General features: G+C 54.0%; 1 protein-coding gene across 6 annotated transcripts in view; it reads left to right on the forward strand.

The window, feature by feature from the left end:
• TUB (TUB bipartite transcription factor) overlaps nucleotides 1-17672 on the forward strand; it is a 108201-nt gene that overhangs the window by 80807 nt on the left and 9722 nt on the right. For 3 of the 6 annotated variants that reach the window (XM_029060636.2, XM_029060635.2, XM_029060637.2), the window contains exons 2-9: nucleotides 2130-2181; nucleotides 2444-2606; nucleotides 4166-4321; nucleotides 9414-9593; nucleotides 11400-11521; nucleotides 13713-13904; nucleotides 15902-16014; nucleotides 17140-17254. In XM_029060636.2, the coding sequence (XP_028916469.1) occupies nucleotides 2130-2181; nucleotides 2444-2606; nucleotides 4166-4321; nucleotides 9414-9593; nucleotides 11400-11521; nucleotides 13713-13904; nucleotides 15902-16014; nucleotides 17140-17254 (1093 nt within the window). The remainder of the gene's footprint in view (nucleotides 1-2129; nucleotides 2182-2443; nucleotides 2607-4165; nucleotides 4322-9413; nucleotides 9594-11399; nucleotides 11522-13712; nucleotides 13905-15901; nucleotides 16015-17139; nucleotides 17255-17672) is intronic. The other 3 variants (XM_029060638.2, XM_029060640.2, XM_029060639.2) reach the window with 1 other exon arrangement.

Below are 17672 nucleotides of genomic sequence, written 5' to 3' on the forward strand. Positions count from 1 at the left end.
GTTAAGCACTTACTATGCGCCAAGCACTCTTCTAAGCATCGGGGTAGATACAAGTTAATCTGGTTTGATGCAGTCCCTGTCCCACATGGAACTCACACTCTTAATCCCCATTTAACTGAGTTTCTCCTGTATATCTCTGCAAGTTGCCCATCCGGATGGGCAGGCTAGCTCACGTCGGCCAGAGGAAGCAGCGGGAACTAGTCTCCCTTGGCTAGCTCAGGCCCCGGTTCTCCATCTGCAATCGTTCTAGTAGTGGATCCATAGAGATTTCTTAGTTAAAACACGGAAGTGATTTACCATTTCCTCCTTCCACGCAGTAGACTCGAGTCTCAGCCATTGACTCTCTCCCATGCCGCTGCTGCCCAGCATGGTTGAGTTTTGACTTGTAGTCACTGGCCAAGCTAGGAATGGAATGGGTAGGCCTCTGCTTGACTCTCCCTCCCATAACCAAGACTGGTAGAGTACTGGAAATTCTCCAGGTGTGACCCTGAGAGGGATTCAGGAGACCTAGGTTCGTCCTAATCCCAGACCTCCTGTATGACCCTGGGCAAGCCACTTAACCTCTCTGGCCCTCCATTTCCTCCTCTATAAAACAGTGATAAGCAATGGGGTAGATGTAGGATAATTAGGTCCCCCAGGGGGCTCACAATGTAAGTGGGGAGCATGGAAGAAACAGGTATTGAATCTCCATTTTGCAGGTGGGGGAACTGAGGCACAGATGCTCAATCAGTCAATGGTATTTATTGAGAGAAATTTGCAAGATCACACAGCAGGTATGTGGCGGAGCTGGGATTAGAACCCAGGGCTTCTGACTCCCAGGCCCGTGCTCTTTCCACTAGGCCACACTGATATTCATTCAATGGTATATATTGAATGCTTACTGTGTGCAGAGCACTGTAGTAAGCTCTTGGAATATACAATTCAACAACAGATAGAGACAATCCCTGCCCAACGATGGGCTGTCAGTCTAAACGGGGGAGACAGACAGCAAAGCAAAACAGAACAAAACAAAACAAAACAAAAAACTGCTCACAGTCCTCCCTCTTGCACTGTGAGCCCTATGTGGGGTCCAAGGTTTGGCCCAATTTGGTTGTCTTACATCTACCTCAACGCGTAGCCAAGTAGTAAGCACTTAATAAATGGCATGATTATCATTCCAAGATAAGGAAATGCTTCAGTAGTAGGAAATGCTACATCAGTCAGTCCCTGCAGCAGTGATTTGGGTGGGGTGAGAGGACCTAGGTGTGAAGGAGGCATGGAAGTTCTGAGAGGGGAGTTGAGGATGTTACCTCGGGAGGAGGCAAGCTATTCAGGGAAAGCTGCCTAGAGGAGGTGGGATTAGAAGGGTTTAGAGGGTGGGCTGAGCTGTGGTCAAATGGTCAGAGGCAGGGGGATCATTTTTTTAAATGGTATTCGTTAAGAGCTTACTGTGTGCCAAACACTGTTCTAAGCTCTGGTGTAGATACAAGATCGTCAAGTTGGACACAGTCCTTTGTCCCACAAGGGGCACATAGTCTAAGTAGGAGAGAGTAGGATTTACTCCCCATTTTATAGATGAGGAAACAGTGGCCCAGACAAGTGAAGTGACTTGCCCAAGGTCACACAGCAGGCAAGTGGCCAAGCTGGGATTAGAACCCAGGTTCTCTGATTCCCAGATGCGTGCTCTTTAGTCTGTAAACTCGCTGTGGGCATGGAGTGGGTCCGTTATATTGTTATATTGTACTCTCTCAAACGCTTAGTACACTGTTCTGCATCCAGTAAGCGCTCGATAAATAAATCAACTCACTGACTGACTCTTTCCACTAGGCCACCCTGGTTCTCATTTCTCCTAGACTTCCTTCTGTGCTGCCATTTTCTCGCCTTGTTGCAGGGCCGTTCAGTCTTACAGTCTCCTAATTGGGGCTTTTTTGGTCATTGCCACCCAAGAGCATCTGGGAAAGCCCAGGCCGAGTTCTTCCGAGGTTCCTCGGGGCCAACACTCGTCCGTGTCTCCCCCTTACCCGGCGGGGCTTGCCCCTCTGGGCTGTTCCCAGGTCTGTAGGCTGGCACCGAGCTGGCCCCCAATGACATCTGTCCTTGGTTAACTCTCCCGGCCTCGACATTTCTAACGGATCCCCTTGCCTTCGCAGTGTCTTAGACGATGAGAGCAGCAACCTGCGGCAGCAGAAACTCGACCGGCAGGTGAGTGTCAGGGGGCTGATTTGGGTTCCTGGCTGGGGAGGGGCAGGTGAGAGGCTGGGAGATCCCTGCAGCCCACTCCTGCGGCCCAGAGACCCCCTCCCGTCCCCAGATTGGGGCCGGGCCAACTGTGGTGCAGCCATTTGAATGGGACAGGCCCACGGTGTTTGGGTGGGGGATTAGAGGGTCAGCCGGGGCCTAGCTCACGATGGGCCGCCGCCCCCGCCCACCCCTGAAGCGGCCTTTCTTACTTCTCCCTTGGCAGCGGGCATTACTCGAGCAGAAGCAGAAGAAGAAGCGCCAGGAACCCCTCATGGTTCAGTCCAACGCAGACAGCAGGGCCAGAGCCCGCCGGGCCAAGCAGTCGGAGGAGCAAGCCCCCCTGGTGGAGTCCTACCTCAACAGTAACAGCGGCGCCGTCTGCCACGGTGAGGAGTCCCCCCTTTGGTCTTCTTTTCAGTGCTGGAGCCTCAATTCCCCCTGGAGCCCTCTGCGTCCCCAGGGTGGGACCCCGGGCAGATGGCGGGAGACTGGGAAGCGGGAACAACACCGAAGCCGAGAGCGTCCCCTGGGATTCCAGGCTGGTTTCCCAGGTGGATGGAGGGGAGGTCAGGAAGAGGGGCAGGGAGGGCCGTCGGGGAAGGAACCCCTGGTTCCATCAGCCTCTCCGCTGTTCAGTGAGCAGGAGGGAATCACATCAGCTCCCAGCCTTTCAGGTGCTGCCCCTTCACATAGGGAATTTGAAGTTCACACCTGGTTTATCTGGAGAGTGGGCAGGTGTGAGCAAAGGGGATGGCTCCAGTGCTCCCTCAAACCGATGCATCCCAAGTCCCAGGAGCCTTGGAAGGGTGATCTAGCTGAGGGCGGCTGGGGAACCCCGGGCATAAAAGAGGGGCCCTGAAGGAAGGAGCAGAAGCTTCCACAAGGCCCAGGATGGCCCTGGGGAAATGCAGCCACTCTGAGCCCAGAGAACCTGCTCAGACTGATTCCTGAGGTACCAGATGTTGAGCAAGGAGGGAGGTCAAAAAGTCTTTGAGTCCTACTGTTGGAGTTCAGAGAGGTGCTTGTCAAGGTTTTGTCAAATGAGACCCGTCCCATTTAAGCAGACTGCCTGAAAGGTATGTGTTTTTGTGTTTGTGTGTGTGTGTTTTTCTTCCTCGGCTGGGGTATATTTCATAGACAGTGTGTACATGCCTGAGGATATGCACACATCGGGGTCCACCTGTGAGCTGAATGGAGGCACACATATTGGGCCCTTTGCATCTGAGCACTGAGGCCTTCAGTATGGGCTGAAGGGTGAGCAGATGTCCAGTAGAATTAGTGGACACAATCCTTGCCCTCAAGGAGCTTACACATCACTTCATTAGTCTTACTAAGTACCTAGTACATTGCACCCAACTAAGAGGGTGATGAATAAATGCTATTTCTACTACGAAGGAGGAGTAGGAGGAGATTGAAGGAAGAACTAAAGGATTCTGCGACCTAAAGTCCATTCATTCAATAGTATTTATTGAGCACTTACCATGTGCAGAGCACTGTACTAAGCGCTTGGAATGAACAAGTCGGCAACAGATAGAGACAGTCCCTGCCGTTTGACGGGCTTACAGTCTAATCGGGGGGAGACGGACAGACAAGAACAATGGCAATAAATAGAGTCAAGGGGAAGAACATCTCGTAAAAACAATGGCAACTAAATAGAATCAAGTCCTGCTGTGCTGCTACTGTGGGATGGTAGAGGTCAGCACTTCTCGTTTTGGGTGGGGGCTGGGGTCTTAACTGGCAAGGGGGTTGAGGGGGAGATGAGCCCCTGGATGCTGCTGAGCTTGCTGCTGCCCTGGGGCCCTACCCAGTTCTCACTGCTCTCCTCTCTGTCTCTCTCCCCTCTCTCTCTCTCCCCCTTTCCGTCTCTCCGTGTTGGTGCGGATGCGGTCTCTGTCTTGTCTGTGCTCCCCGCTGTCTGGCTTGGCCCTGTCTCTGTGCTGAGCAGTGCAGGAGGCTGAGCAGGAAGACATAAAGGTGGGAGTGGAGCCCCCAGCGCCCAAGTCGGCCAAGAGAGCCAAGGCGGCGGCGGCGGTAGCCGGGGCCGGGGCGGCCGGCAATCAGACTGGCGGCACCAAGAAGGAGAAAAAGGGGAAGCACAAAGGTTAGGCCCGCCCTCCCCCATCCCCCAAATCTCACCCCATGCCCTCCTGGCCACGGGACCGGACTCTGGCCGGGAGTGGAAGGACAAGGCCTGGGGCCCGGTGGCTAGTGGGGGGCCTGGGGCCAGGCTGAGCCGCGGAGAGCCAGGTGTCCCTTTTTGACTTTGGCAGCGGAGGAGACGGGCTCGGGGTGGGGAGCGGAGGAAGGGGTGGGTGAGGGGCTGCCACAGGATAGGAGAGCTGGAGCAGGCTGGGGGACGCCTCCTCTCCAAAGCCTTGGGAGCTGGTGGGGGCGGGGTTGGGTAGTGTTTGGGTGGGCACCGGTTTGGTCAGCCCGGGACAAGATCGCAGCGGCTGTGGGGCACAATGCTACCATAGTCTCCTCTTCCTCTTGTCCTCTCCTCTTCGTCCTCCTTCCCTTCCTTCTCCTTCCCTTCCTTCTCCTCCTCCTCTTCCTCCTTTCCTTCCCTCCTCCTTCCTTTCCTCCTCCTCTTCTTTCCCTTTTCCCTCTCCTGCTCCTCTTCCTCCTGCTCCCTCCCTTCTTTCCCTTCCTCCCCCCCTCCCTTTTTTCTTATCAGTCTCCTCCTCCTCCTCTTCTTCCTCTTCCTGGCAGCTAGGTCTGGGTTTGAGCCCCCTTCCCAGGATGCCACAGAAGGCCGGGAGGCTGCACAGAACTGGAAGGGGAGTTTGGCGAGAGGGAAATGAGGGCGTTGGTGGGATGTGTGATCATGGCTGTTCTGGTCAAACTCTGGGGTGGATGCATTTTAAAGCAGGATGTCCCCATTCTGAAGCCCTAAGTGGACACCCTGCCGCTGCCTCCCCTCAGAAGGGGACCTTGCAGAACCCCTACTGTAATAATGATAATAATAATGATGGTATTTATTAAGCATTTACTATGTGCCAGGTACTTTACTAAACGCTGGGGTGGATACAAGCAAATTGAGTTGGACACAGTCTCTGTCCCGCGTGGGACTCAAAATCTCAATCCCCATTTTACAGAGGAGAGAACTGAGACCGATAGAAGTGAATTGAGTTGGCCAAGGTCACACAGCAGACAAGTGTCGGAGCTGGGATTTGAACCCAAGACCTTCTGACTCTCAGGTCCGGGCTCTATCCACTACACCATTCTGCTTGTCACTATTGGTGAAACCCCCTTCTCCCCCTACCATCCATGAGGAGCTGGGCAGTGCCTGGCATTCAAGGCATGGTTTGAGGCCAAAAGGCAGCAGGGACCCTTTATTAGGGGAAAATTTCCATTCCTACATTCCTCTCTTTCATAGCCCCAGAAAGGCTTTCACCCTGAGGACTGCAAAGTGAGAAATACTGGTGGGGCCGCTCCTCTGGGCTGAGGGAGTTGGAGGTCTACAGAAGGAAACACCACTGAGGCAGCTTCTCTAAGAATAATAATAATAACTGTGGTATTTGTTAAGCGCTTACAATGTACCAAACACTGTTCTAAGCACTGAGGTTGATAATCAGTTTGGGCACAGTCCCTGTCCCACGTAGAGCTCATAGTCTTAATCTCCATTTTACAGATGAGAGAACTGAGGCACAGAGAAGTGAAATGACTTTCCCAAGGTCACACAGCAGACAAATGGCCGAGCCGGGATTAGAACCCAGGTCTTTCTGACTTACAGGCCTGTGCTCGATCCACTAGGCCATGCTGCTTCTCTAATGAGAAAGTTGGTAAACAACATCAGAGCTGCTTCTTTGGGACAAGGAAGTTGGAAATCTGTAGGAGGGAAGAACACAGACAGTGGGTTCCTCAGTGTCCACCGAGTCCAGTGTCTTGACAGGCTTGTCCCTTATTTCCCTGGGGACTGGTGACTGCTGACCGTCCACCCTTGACGTACCCGCCGGGGCCGTGGGGAGCCCCTCTGATGTCCAGTTTTGTGGAACTGACTGAATCCTGAGTAGAAAGAGGTTGAGACCCCTCCTCCCTCACTTGCTTCTTGCTTTGCTTGGAGGCAGCTCCGGCCTGCCGAGAGGAGTGTCCAGGCCTAGGGGAAAGATGCTTTTGTCTGGAAAAATTATTTTTCCTGTGACCCAGGATGTGTTCCGATGCATATGTGTTTTGGTAGGAAATCCCAGCATGTGGGCCGCCTTGTCTGTGTTTGCGACCGAGCGTGGGTTGATGCGGATTCATTAACCGGTTCAGTGAGGCCTAAACACCCATTGGCCCAAACCATCTGGGTATTTCAGATCAAGTTCAGCATATGGACAATTTGGGCCAAAAAGAGGTATGGGGCAGGGGTGCTAAATGTTCTGGATGTTGGGCAGGTGTGGCCCCACTCAGGGGATTTTCCCAGCTCCACGGCTCATGGATTTTAGAGCTAAGCAAGCAGGCCAACGTAGGAGCCACTATGAGTGCAATTTCCTTGCTAAGTCGGAACATGATTACAATTTGCTTTTATCTTGTTGCTTAATTTTTTTTTCTGCCTAATTGCATCTTCCCACCCCCTGGGGAAAAAGATGATGGAATTAACAGGAATTGTTCTCACTCTCTTGGTTCCGGCAGGGAATCTTGTGTTCTAATCCCACATCTTTCCACCTGGGATATTCAGAGCAGAGAGTTGAGCCCCCTTCAGCTGCCCCCTGCCCAGCGAGCTGGGTCAGGACTTCCCTTCTAAGCTCTGTGACCCTCCAGCGGGTGTCGGGTCCACTTCTCTCCAGTCATTGCCCGTGTCAAGTCTTTGGAGAAGAATGGCAACCTGCCCTGGCCTCAGAGAAGCAGAAAATGAGAAGCAGAGTGACCTAGTGGTTAGAGCACGGCCCTAGGAGTCTGAAGGACCTGGGTTTTAATCCCAGCTCATCCACTTGTCTGTTGTGTGACCTTGGGCAGTCACTTCACGTCTCTGGGCCTCAGTTACTTCATCTGTAAAATGAGGATGAAGATGATGGTATTCATTAAGTGCTTACTATGTGTCAAGCACGGTTCTAAGGCCTGGGGTAGATTCAATCTAATCAGGTTGGACACAGTCCATGTCCCATGTGGGGCTCACGGTCTTAATCCCCATTTTACGGATGAGGGAACTGAGGCACAGAGAAGTTAAGTGCCTTGCCCCAGGTCACACAGCAGAGAAGTGGCAGAGCCGGGATTAGAACCTAGATCTTTCTGACTCTCAGGCCCATGCTCAATCCACTGGGCCATGTTGCTTCCCCACTGAATTAAGTCTGTTTGAGCCCTATGTGGGACAAGGACTGTATCCATCCTGATCAACTAGTATCTATCCTAGTGCTGAGTACAATGCCTGCCACATAGCAACTGCTTAACAAATACCATTTAGAAAACAAAATAAAAACAAAATTCCAGGTGGTTGGCTTCCAAGCTGTCCGTACACTCTCTCTTTCTGATGTAGCGGTGGTCTTTGCCTTTTACTCCATGGCCCCTGTCTCTTTGCCCCTTCCAAAGTCACTTTCTCACTGTGCCTCACTCTCCACTTCCCCATCTCTGACTGCTAGCTCTCCCATTCCCCCTGCCTGGAACTCCCTCCCCTCCCCAGATCACAGATCACCCCATCTAAAGCCCTTGTGAAATCTCATCTCCAGGAAGTCCTCCCTTGTGGTGTCATCCATCAGCCGCTTTTGCATTTATGTGTACATGACCATCCTTATCAATCCATCAATCCATGGTATTTATTGAGCACAAACTGTGTGCAGAGCACTGTGCTAAGCACTGGGGAGAGTACAGTACTGCCGAATTGGAAGACACATTCCCTGCCCACAATGCGCTTACAGTCCGGAGTCCAGAGTCATAGCAATTCACATCTATTCAGTCCTCCTATAACATGGGGTCATGTTCTGCCAAAAACCCGCGTTGAGGAATCTGGCACTATAACATTCATTGGGTCGGATGCCACAAACATGCACACAAATCTATTCTTCTAGTACTCAGCACGGTGTCCAAGTGGGCTCAAGTGGGTGGATAAAAGTTCCCCATTTTGTAACATTCCAGCCAAAATGTGGAGTCAAATGCACCCTGGAGGAACTGAGGTCACTCAACTTACTCATTTGTTTTCCCATTCTCTGTTTTTATCCAAAACTTTGTGTCTGTCCATCTCCCCCATTAGATCAATCAACTGTAATTTTTGAGTACTTACTGTGTGCAGAGCACTGTATTAAGCACTTGGGAGCATACAGTACAACAGAGTGGGTAGACATGTTCCCTGCCCACAGTGAGCTTATAGTCTAGATAGGGAGGCACAAATTAATATAAATAAATAAATTATGGTTATGGACATAAGTGCAGTGCAGGAAATTATGCTGTGAGGGAAGGGACTGCTATTTTTAGTTCTGTTGGATATTCTCTAGCACTTAGTACAGTTCTGAGGCAGAGTAAGTGCTCAGGATATATTACTGATTAACAGATGTGATTAACAGAACAAGTGTGGGTGACGTCCACTCAATCACTGACATTAGTAGAGCTCCCACTAGAGGCATAGGACTTGACTTATTGCTACAGAGAGTGTGAAAGGAAGAAGCCACGTGGCCTAGTGGATAGAGCACGGGCCTGGGAATCAGAAGGACCTAGATTCTAATCCCAGCTTGCCACAGATCTGCTGGGTAAACTTGGACAAGTCACTTCACTTCCCTGTGCCTCAGTTTCCTCATGTGTAAAAGGGAGATAGAGATTGTGAGCCCTATATGAGACAGGGACTGTGTCCAACCTGATTAGCTTGAAATTACCCAGAATGTAATTTAGTACAGTACCTGGCACATTCTAAGCACTTAACAAATACCACAAAAAAACCCCACACAGACAGTTCCTAAAGGAAGTTAATCTAATAGTGTCATGGAATTCTGCTACCTGGGCAGCACCTTTCCCCTTTCCTCTTCCCACTTCATCCACCCTCCCTTCTTCCCCTAAAGTAGGTCTAAAAATGCAGAGCCCCAAAGGCACACCGGTGTCAAGCTCCCAGTAGACCCTATGGGGGGGATCAAGCCTGGCTCCTGTTCCTGCTGGCCTGCCCTGCCCCTGGGTGGTCCATGGACCCTGCGGTCAGCTGGAGGCCCGGGCCACCAAGAAGGGCCAGAGGGTCCCCGGGAGCCTGTGGGTGGGTCGGCCGGCGTCAGCGGCTCCCGTGTGTCCGACAGGCATCGACGGACCGGCCGCCGCGTTCCAGGACGAGGGACAGGAGGCCGGGAGCCACGCCCACAGCCTCAGCCATGATGAGGAAGAGGAGAGCCCGGCCGCTGGGGCCGGCCAGCAGCAGCAGGAGCAGAACAGGCAGGAGCAGAGCAAACAGGATCTCCAAGTGACAATGCAGAAGAAGGGTGAGTGGCCAGCATCCCTCCCCTTCTCCCCCACTCACCGACTCCGAGACCCTCAGCCCCTGTTTCTGGGCAGACTGTTTCTATGACAGGACCCGGAGGTCATCCTAGTCATCCCTCTGCAGCAGCCCTGCTTAGGCAGGGGGTGATTTCCGTGGAGGAGGAGACCACATTCCCGTTGGGTCAGGCCGCCTCCTCGACTCCTTGGGGAGGTATTGGTGATCTCAGATATCGCCTAACTGGGGAGATGCTGTGTGCACACACAAATTCACACACACACATACACACACACACACACACACTTTTCCATATCCAACTCCCAGGGTAGATGTGTTGGGGGGAAAAGGGACCAGGTGTCTTGGAGCTTTGTGCTCCAGGGTGCCCCTACCAGCCAGGGCAGGAGGGGGTGACTCTTTCCTCCGCCTCTTCAGACAATGGGCAGAAGCAGGAGGAGATTTGAAGACCACAGGGACAGTGTGGGAGCAGCAGAGGCAGGGACCTCGGACACTAGGGCAGAGACCAGGATGCATCCCAGCCCAAAGCCGGGGCTTCTTTTCTCTGCTGGGTGAAGGAAGGAGGAAGCGGAAGCCAAGCCCTAGGAAGTTCAGAGGAGCCCAGAGGGAGATCCTGAGGGAGACTCCAAGGGAGGCCATGCCTTAATGTGGGAGGTTCCCAAAACTGCATCTCCTCCAGGAAGCCCCTCCCCCCCCCCCCCCCCCGATTAGAACGGAGCAAGTTGCAGAACCCGCTTACCCCAACATAAACAACCTGGTTTCCTCTTTTCCCCCACCCCACCCACTCCTCAGGCTCAGGGACCCCGAAGGCCGGTTGTGTAGCTACTGATTCTGGGGGTCACTGTTTGGTGAGGTGTTTGGCCAGCCAGGGCTGGAGCCCCTGCGTCTGGCACAGGGAAGAACAGCTTGCCAGCCCCGACCTGGGCACTGGACCCACGGGATCTGCCCTGAGAGGAGGAGGTCCCAACCCCATTTGCTTCGGGAAGGCTAATGGAGGTCAGAACCCTTGAAAAAGAGCACCGGGGGTGGCCTCATTTCAGGAGAAAATCAGGGCTCAGCCAGGGCTCTCGGGAGATCTTGGAGCCGATTCAGATCCTGTTCCCAGCCAGAAATGGATGGTAGTGGAGGAGGGCGGTGGTGGTGATTGTGTTGGCCGGTGAGTGTCTGTTTATTGTTGTGTTGTACTCTCACAAGCCTTTAGTACAGTGCTCTGCACACAGTAAGCGCTCAAGAAATACAGCTGAATGAAGAGCGCTTGCCGAGCCAAGCCCGGCCTGTCCCAGGTCCTGCTGGGTCCATGACGAGGGTGAGCGGGTTGGGGGAGTAGGGAGTTTTGAGGATGATGGTGATGGAAAGGTCCAAGTTGGAGGCCCTGCTCCTTCCCCAGCATCCCTGGAGAGGCAGTGGGCTTTCCCTGCCTGCTGGAGGTGGGAACGGAGGGGCGCAGGAGCTGTGGGTGGGACCGAGGAAGCGGAATGGGTGGATTTTGTTCCATGCACTCAGCCCTCACCCATGGCCTAGTGGATGGAGCACGGGCCTGGGAGTCACAAGGACTTGGGTTCTCATCCCGGCTCAGTCACCTGTCCACTGCATCACCCTGGGTAAGTCACTTCACTTCTCTGCGCCTCATTGACCTCATCTATAAAATGAGGATTAGGACTGTGAGCCCTATGTGGACCTTGGACTGTGTCCAACCTGATTAGCTTGGCTCTACCCCAGCTCTTAGAACAGTGTCCAGCTCATAGTAAGTGACTTTAACAAATAACTTTAACAAATAAACACCCCTATTTCCCAGGTATCTCCAGTAGCGTCAACTTTGACGAAGAGGAGGATGAGGAGGATGAAGACAGTTCCAGCTCCTCCCAGATGAACAGCAACACCCGCCCGGGCTCTGCTGCGAGCAAGAAGTCCAGCAAGGTGAGGCTTCCTGGTGGGGGCTTCGCTCCCTCTCTCTCTCTCTCTCTCTCTCCCTGTCTTTTCCCTGCTATCTTCCCTGCCATTTCCCATCTCTCTTCCCATCTCTGCCTTCTCTCTCCCCTCCCTCCCCCTTCCCTCTCTCTAAACCCATTCCCTTCTCTCTCCCCACCCCCTCACCTCCCTCTCCCTTCTTTCCCCCCACCCTCTCCCTTCTCTCTCCCTTCACGGGCCCGGGAATCAGTAGGTCTTGGGTTTTAATCCCAGCTCTGCCACTTGTCTGCTTTGCGATCTTGGGCAAGTCATTTCACTTCTCTGTGCCTCAGTTACCTTAACTGTAAAATTGGGATTGAGACTGTGAGACTCATGTGGGACAAGGGACTGAATCCCAATCTGATTTGCTGTTATCCACACCAGCGCTTAGAATAGTGCCTAGCCCACAGTATGAGCTTAACAAATTCCATCATTATTATTATCATTTTTATTATTCTCTCTCCCCACCCTCTCCCTTCTCTCTCGCCACCCTCTCCCTTCTCTCTCGCCACCCTCTCTCTTCCTGCCCTCTCCTGCCCTCTTTTCCCCACCCCTCTCCTCCTCTTTTCCCACTCACAACTGACTGCCACCCAGGGTTGATTATTCAAGGTGTAGATCATCCAGCTCCACTACTATTCCTCCTCCTCTTCCTTTTCCCAACCCTGTTCTCCTGATCCTCACGGGCTCAAACTGAGCCTATACCCGATCCTCGTGGCTCTTAGCAATCATCCTGCTGTAGTCTGGGAGGGAGAGGAGGCCCAGCACAAGCACCAGTCAATCAATCAATCAATCAATCAATCAATCAGTAGTATTTATCTAGAGTTTACTGTGTGCAGAGCACTGTACTGTTTGGGAGAGTATAATTACAATTATAGAACAGGGCTCCTTGCCCACAGTGAGCTTACAGTCTAGAGCATCCCTGGAAGGGATAGATTGAGAAACCCCAAGTGCCCAAGCTGTCGTGCTCTGTCCTTTGAGCAGCAGTTCATTCAATAGTATCTATTGAGCACTTACTATGTGCAGAGCACTGTACTAAGCGCTTGGAATGTACAAATTGGCAACAGATAGAGACAATCCCTGCCCAGTGACGGGCTCACCACTGAGGGCAGACCACTGTACAAAGTGCTCGGGAGAGAGCAGGGAAAGCAAGAAGCATGTTCCCTGCCCTCGAGGAGCTTACACTGGTTGCCCCAGATGCTTAGAATTGTTGGCTGAGGTGCTCGGGGTCTGCTGAAATCATCCCTCGCTCCCCTGGTCTGGGCTGAGATGCTTCGAGGGCAGGTGAATGACCGAGAACGCTGGCTTCTTCCATGCTCCGGCTCGGACCCCAGCTGCTGGGAGTGGGTAGGATAATAATAATAATCATCATAATGTATTTGTTAAGCACTTACTATGTGCCAAGTACTGTTCTAAGCCCTGGGGTATTACAAGGTCATCAGGTTGTACCATATGAGGCTCACAGTCTCAATCCCCATTTTACAGATGAGGAAACTGAGGCACAGAGAAGTTAAGTGGCTTACCCTAGGTTACACAGCAGGCAAGTGGCAGAGCTGGGATTAGAACCCAAATCCCCTGACTCCCAAGTCTGGACTCTTGCCACTAAGCCATGCTGCTTTTCTGGAGTGGGAGAGGCAAGGTGCGTCGTGGGAGGGGGTGGGGGAGAGCCTGGGGCTGTTGTGAGCTGCCCTGGGCCCACTGGACCTCAAGATGGGGTGTTCAGTAGCTGCCCTGGGTTTGCGTGGGGATCTCAGTGCAGCGCTTAGAACAGTGCTCTGCACATAGTAAGCGCTTAACAAATACCAACATTATTATTACATGCCTCCCCCTCTCCCCACTCACTCGCTGCTTCTCCCCACTTGTGAGACACAGTGTGGCTTAGTTTATAGAGCCTGGACCTGGGAGTCAGAACGACCTGGGTTCAATGCCGCTCTGCCTCTTGTCGGCTGTGTGACCTTGGACAAGTCACTTTACTTCACTGTGCCTCCATTACCTCATTTGTAAGAGGCAGATTAATTCTGTGAGCCCCATGTGGGACGTGATCTGTGTCCAACCTGATCAGCTTGGATCTACCCTAGCACTCAGAACAGTGCCTGGCACATAGTAAGGGCTTAACAAATACCATCATTATTATCATCATCATCATCATCACTCCCCGCCGCAGGAGGCAGCGTCGGCCCCCAGCCCGGCGGCCACGGAGCTGGCCGTGGACGTGGAAGACCTGGAGGAGTTCGCGCTGCGGCCCGCCCCGCAAGGCCTCACCATCAAGTGCCGAATCACCCGGGACAAGAAGGGGATGGACCGAGGGATGTTCCCTACTTACTACCTCCACCTGGAGAGGGAGGACGGTAAAAAGGTCGTCACCGGGCCTGGAGGGTCACCCGCGCCCTGAGGGGCCTGAGGAAGTGGGGGTGGGGGGAGGGGCTGCCATGTCCCCGTTGCTCCCGAAACCTCTCTCCCTGCCCGTTCGATCCCCAGTTTGGCCCGAGGCGCCCAGCACTGGCTGATTCAAACATGGCTCCTCTTGGGGGAGCAGGACAGGGAAATCTTAGGCCCAGGGGGGATGAGCCCTGCCCCGGGGGAGACAAACGGTCTACTTGCCCATCCATCCGGAGGCTGCATCCGGGTCTGAGGTGGCCTGGGGACATCCTGGAGCCCCGTGGCTGGAAATCCGGGATTGGCCTCTGGGTTCGGTTCACCTCCCCCCAGAGTCTGAGATCAGCAAACTGATCAGTAGTATTTCTTGAGCACTTACTGTGGGCAGAGCACTGTACTAAGCGCAAGGGAAAGACACAATCCCTGCCGTCAAGGAACTTTCAGTCTGGCCCCTGCTGCAGGGAGGGCTGGAGAGTCAGCTTGTTTCCGCCTCCCTGGGATAGATATCTCACAAGCCTGCAACCTTGGTGTCATCCTTGACCCCGCTCTTTCATTCACCCCACATATCCAACCCATCACCAAAACCTGCCGGTCTCACCTTCACAACATTGCCAAGATCCGCCCTTTCCTGTCCATCCAAACCGCTACCTTGCTAGTACAATCTCTCATCATATCCCAACTGGATTACTGATCTCCCATCCTCCTGTCTCTCCCCGCTTCAGTCTATACTTCACTCTGCTGCCCGGATTATCTTTCCACAGAAATGCTCTGGGCATGTCACTCCCCTCCTCAAAAATCTCCAGTGGTTGCCTCTCAACTTCCGTATCAAGCAAAAACTCCTCACTATTGGCTTCAAAGCTCTCCATCCCCTTGCCCCTTCCTATTTCACCTCCCTTCTCTCCTTCTATAGCCCAGCCCGCACACGCTGCTCCTCGGCCGCTAACCTCCTCACTAGACTTCATTCTCGCCTGTCCCGCCGTCGACCCCTGGCCCACGTCCTACCTCTGGCGTGGAATGCCCACCCACCTCACATCTGCCAAACTAGCTCTCTTCCCCTCTTCAAAACCCTACTGAGAGCTCACCTCCTCCAGAAGACCTTCCCAGACTGAGCCCCCACTTTTCCTCTGCTCCTCCTCCCCTCCCCATGGCCCCTAGTCCCTTCCTCTGCTCTACCCCCTTTCCCGCCCCACAGCACTTGTGTATATTTGTACAAATGTATTACTCTATTTTATTAATGATGTGTATATATCTACAATTCTATTTGTCTTTTCTGTTGGTATTGATGCCTGTCTACTTGTTTTGTTTTGTTATCTGTCTCCCCCTTCTAGACTATGAGCCTGTTGTTAGATAGGGATTGTCTCTATCTGTTGCCAAATTGTATTTTCCAAGTGCTTAGTACAGTGCTCTGCACACAGCAAGCGCTCAATAAATACCATTGAATGAATGAGTATCAAGCCCACTGCACACCAAGAGCCTGGAGCTTGGAGCCTTTAGTTTCCTCTAGCAGTGCCAGGAATCAGGGAATCAGTTTTGGAACCTAGAAGTGTCCTTGAGGTGGTGGGGAGGGAGACCCAGAAATGTCCTGAGGCAGAGGTGAGGGGGAACCCCAAAATGCCCCTGAGATGGGGGAAAGGGGACCCAGAGATGTCCCTAAGATGCTGTAGGGCGGAGGGGGACCCAGGATGTCCCGGAGAGGGGAGGTGAAGCGTATCCAGAAATGTCCCTGAGAGGGGAGGGAAGATGCTGAGATGAGAGGCCTGGGTCAAAGGGTACCTTGCCGTGGGAAGGACCCATGGTTGCAGGAGGGGTAAACAGAGGCCCTTGCCAGCTGCTCCCCATTTTCTCCTGATGGCTGATGATATGAGCTAAGGGAGGACCTGTTTGCAGAAATCTCTAAGGCCTTGTGCCAACCGGAGAGGTGCCCCAAGGGCTGAGGGGGCCAGGGGCCCAGAGTGTAACCCCATCTTCCTCCCCTAGGTGTTTCTCTTGGCTGGAAGGAAGAGGAAGAAGAGCAAAACCTCCAATTACCTCATCTCCGTGGACCCCACGGACCTGTCCCGAGGGGGGGAGAGCTTCATCGGGAAACTCCGGTACGGATCCCCCTCCCCGCCCCCCACCACCACTCCAAGCCTGGGGCAGGGGAAATGGAGAAGACCCCTGGGGCTGGGTGGAGGGGGGGGCCAGGGTGGGGTTGGGTTGCTCTGGTGGGAGGCTGGGGAGAGCCTTGGGGGGCTGGGGAGAGGGAGAGTCCAGGGGACAGGGTGGGGTTGGTTTGATGGGAGGGTGGGGAGAACCTTGGGTGGGGGCTGGGTGGGCAGATGCTACAATCAATCAGTGGCATTTATTGAGCACTTACTATGTGCAGAGCACTGTACTAAGTGCTTAGAAGAGTACAGTACAGCAGAGTTGGTAGACATGTTCCCTGCCCACTTGGAGCTTTATAGCCTGGGCTCATGGCCAGGAGTCTCCCTTGTGCCTTGTCCCGCCTTAGCCCACTGACCAGCCTTCCAGGTCTCTCTCAGCTGCCCGGGCTGCCTTTCCCCCAGCTATGCTGGATTGCCGGGGTGGGGGTGGGGGTGGCATGGAAGGGCCTATGCATTAAAGTGCCTGAACTGGACTCCGCTCATATGGAAGCTCCACAAATCCGGGGGATGCAGAATTCCAGTGCTCAGAATTCCAAGTCCACTGTGGCGCTTGAAGCAGCGGTCATGAAGCCGAGGGTCAGAGCTCAGGCCTCGCTCCATCCTGCCCCTCTCCCTGCTCCGCTAACGGTCGCTTGCTGCAGCCAGGAGAGGAGCAGCGGGGCAGAAGCCCCATTCCCTGACCAGAGTTCCAAATTCCTGGCAAAATGGATGTCCCGGGGGATCCGGCCCTGACGAATCTGGGTCTGGGAGCCCAGCAAGGTTGGATGGGGGCGCTCCGGATCTAACCCCATCCCCACTCCAGCCCCGCATGGAACGGTCCGGCCACTGGGGATCGGGGCTGGTGGCTTCCACTTCCACCCTGACGACCGGTGACGGGCCTCCTTGGCCGGCGGTGTCGGAGCTGGTCTCGTGGGCTCTGGGAATCAGGCCAGAGGCTTCCTGGGAGGGGGGTCCCTGCAGGTGGGTGGCCCCGACCCCGCTGCTGACCAGTGACTGCTTCGCCCCTCTCGCTGCGCCGGCCTACTCAGGGGAACGGAGCGGGCCGACTGACAGCTTAGGCCCTTCCCACAGGTCCAACCTCATGGGGACCAAGTTCACCGTGTACGACAATGGTGTCAACCCCTCGAAGGCCTCGTCTGGCTCAGACACCAGCTCGCTGCGCCAGGAACTCTCTGCCGTCTGCTATGTGAGTGTTGGGACAAGTACTGACAAGAGAGACGCCCGGGGAGAGGACTGAAGAGAGGCCCGGAGAGGGGACTGAGGAGAGGCCTGGGGAGAGGACAGAGGAGAGCCTGGGGAGAGGACAGGGAAGAGGCCAGAGGAAAAGTCTGGGGAGAGGTCCTTGGGAAACGTCCCCGGAGAGTTCTGGGGGGAGTTCCTGGGGAGGAGCCAGGGAAGAGGCCAGGGAAAAAGCCCTGGGAGAAGCCTGGAGAGAGGGTGAGCAGCCTCCTCCAGCCCCCCTGTCTCCTCACTGGGGCCTTGACCCCAGGGGCCAGTCACTCAGAGCATGTCTGGATAAAACATTTCACTAAAATGAAACCCATCTCAGTGAATCTTGGGCAGATTCGGCTCCATAGCAGGTCAGCTGACATTTGTTCCAGGGC

Source organism: Ornithorhynchus anatinus, chromosome 3, assembly GCF_004115215.2.
Source record: "Ornithorhynchus anatinus isolate Pmale09 chromosome 3, mOrnAna1.pri.v4, whole genome shotgun sequence".
NCBI classification, from domain to species: domain Eukaryota; kingdom Metazoa; phylum Chordata; class Mammalia; order Monotremata; family Ornithorhynchidae; genus Ornithorhynchus; species Ornithorhynchus anatinus.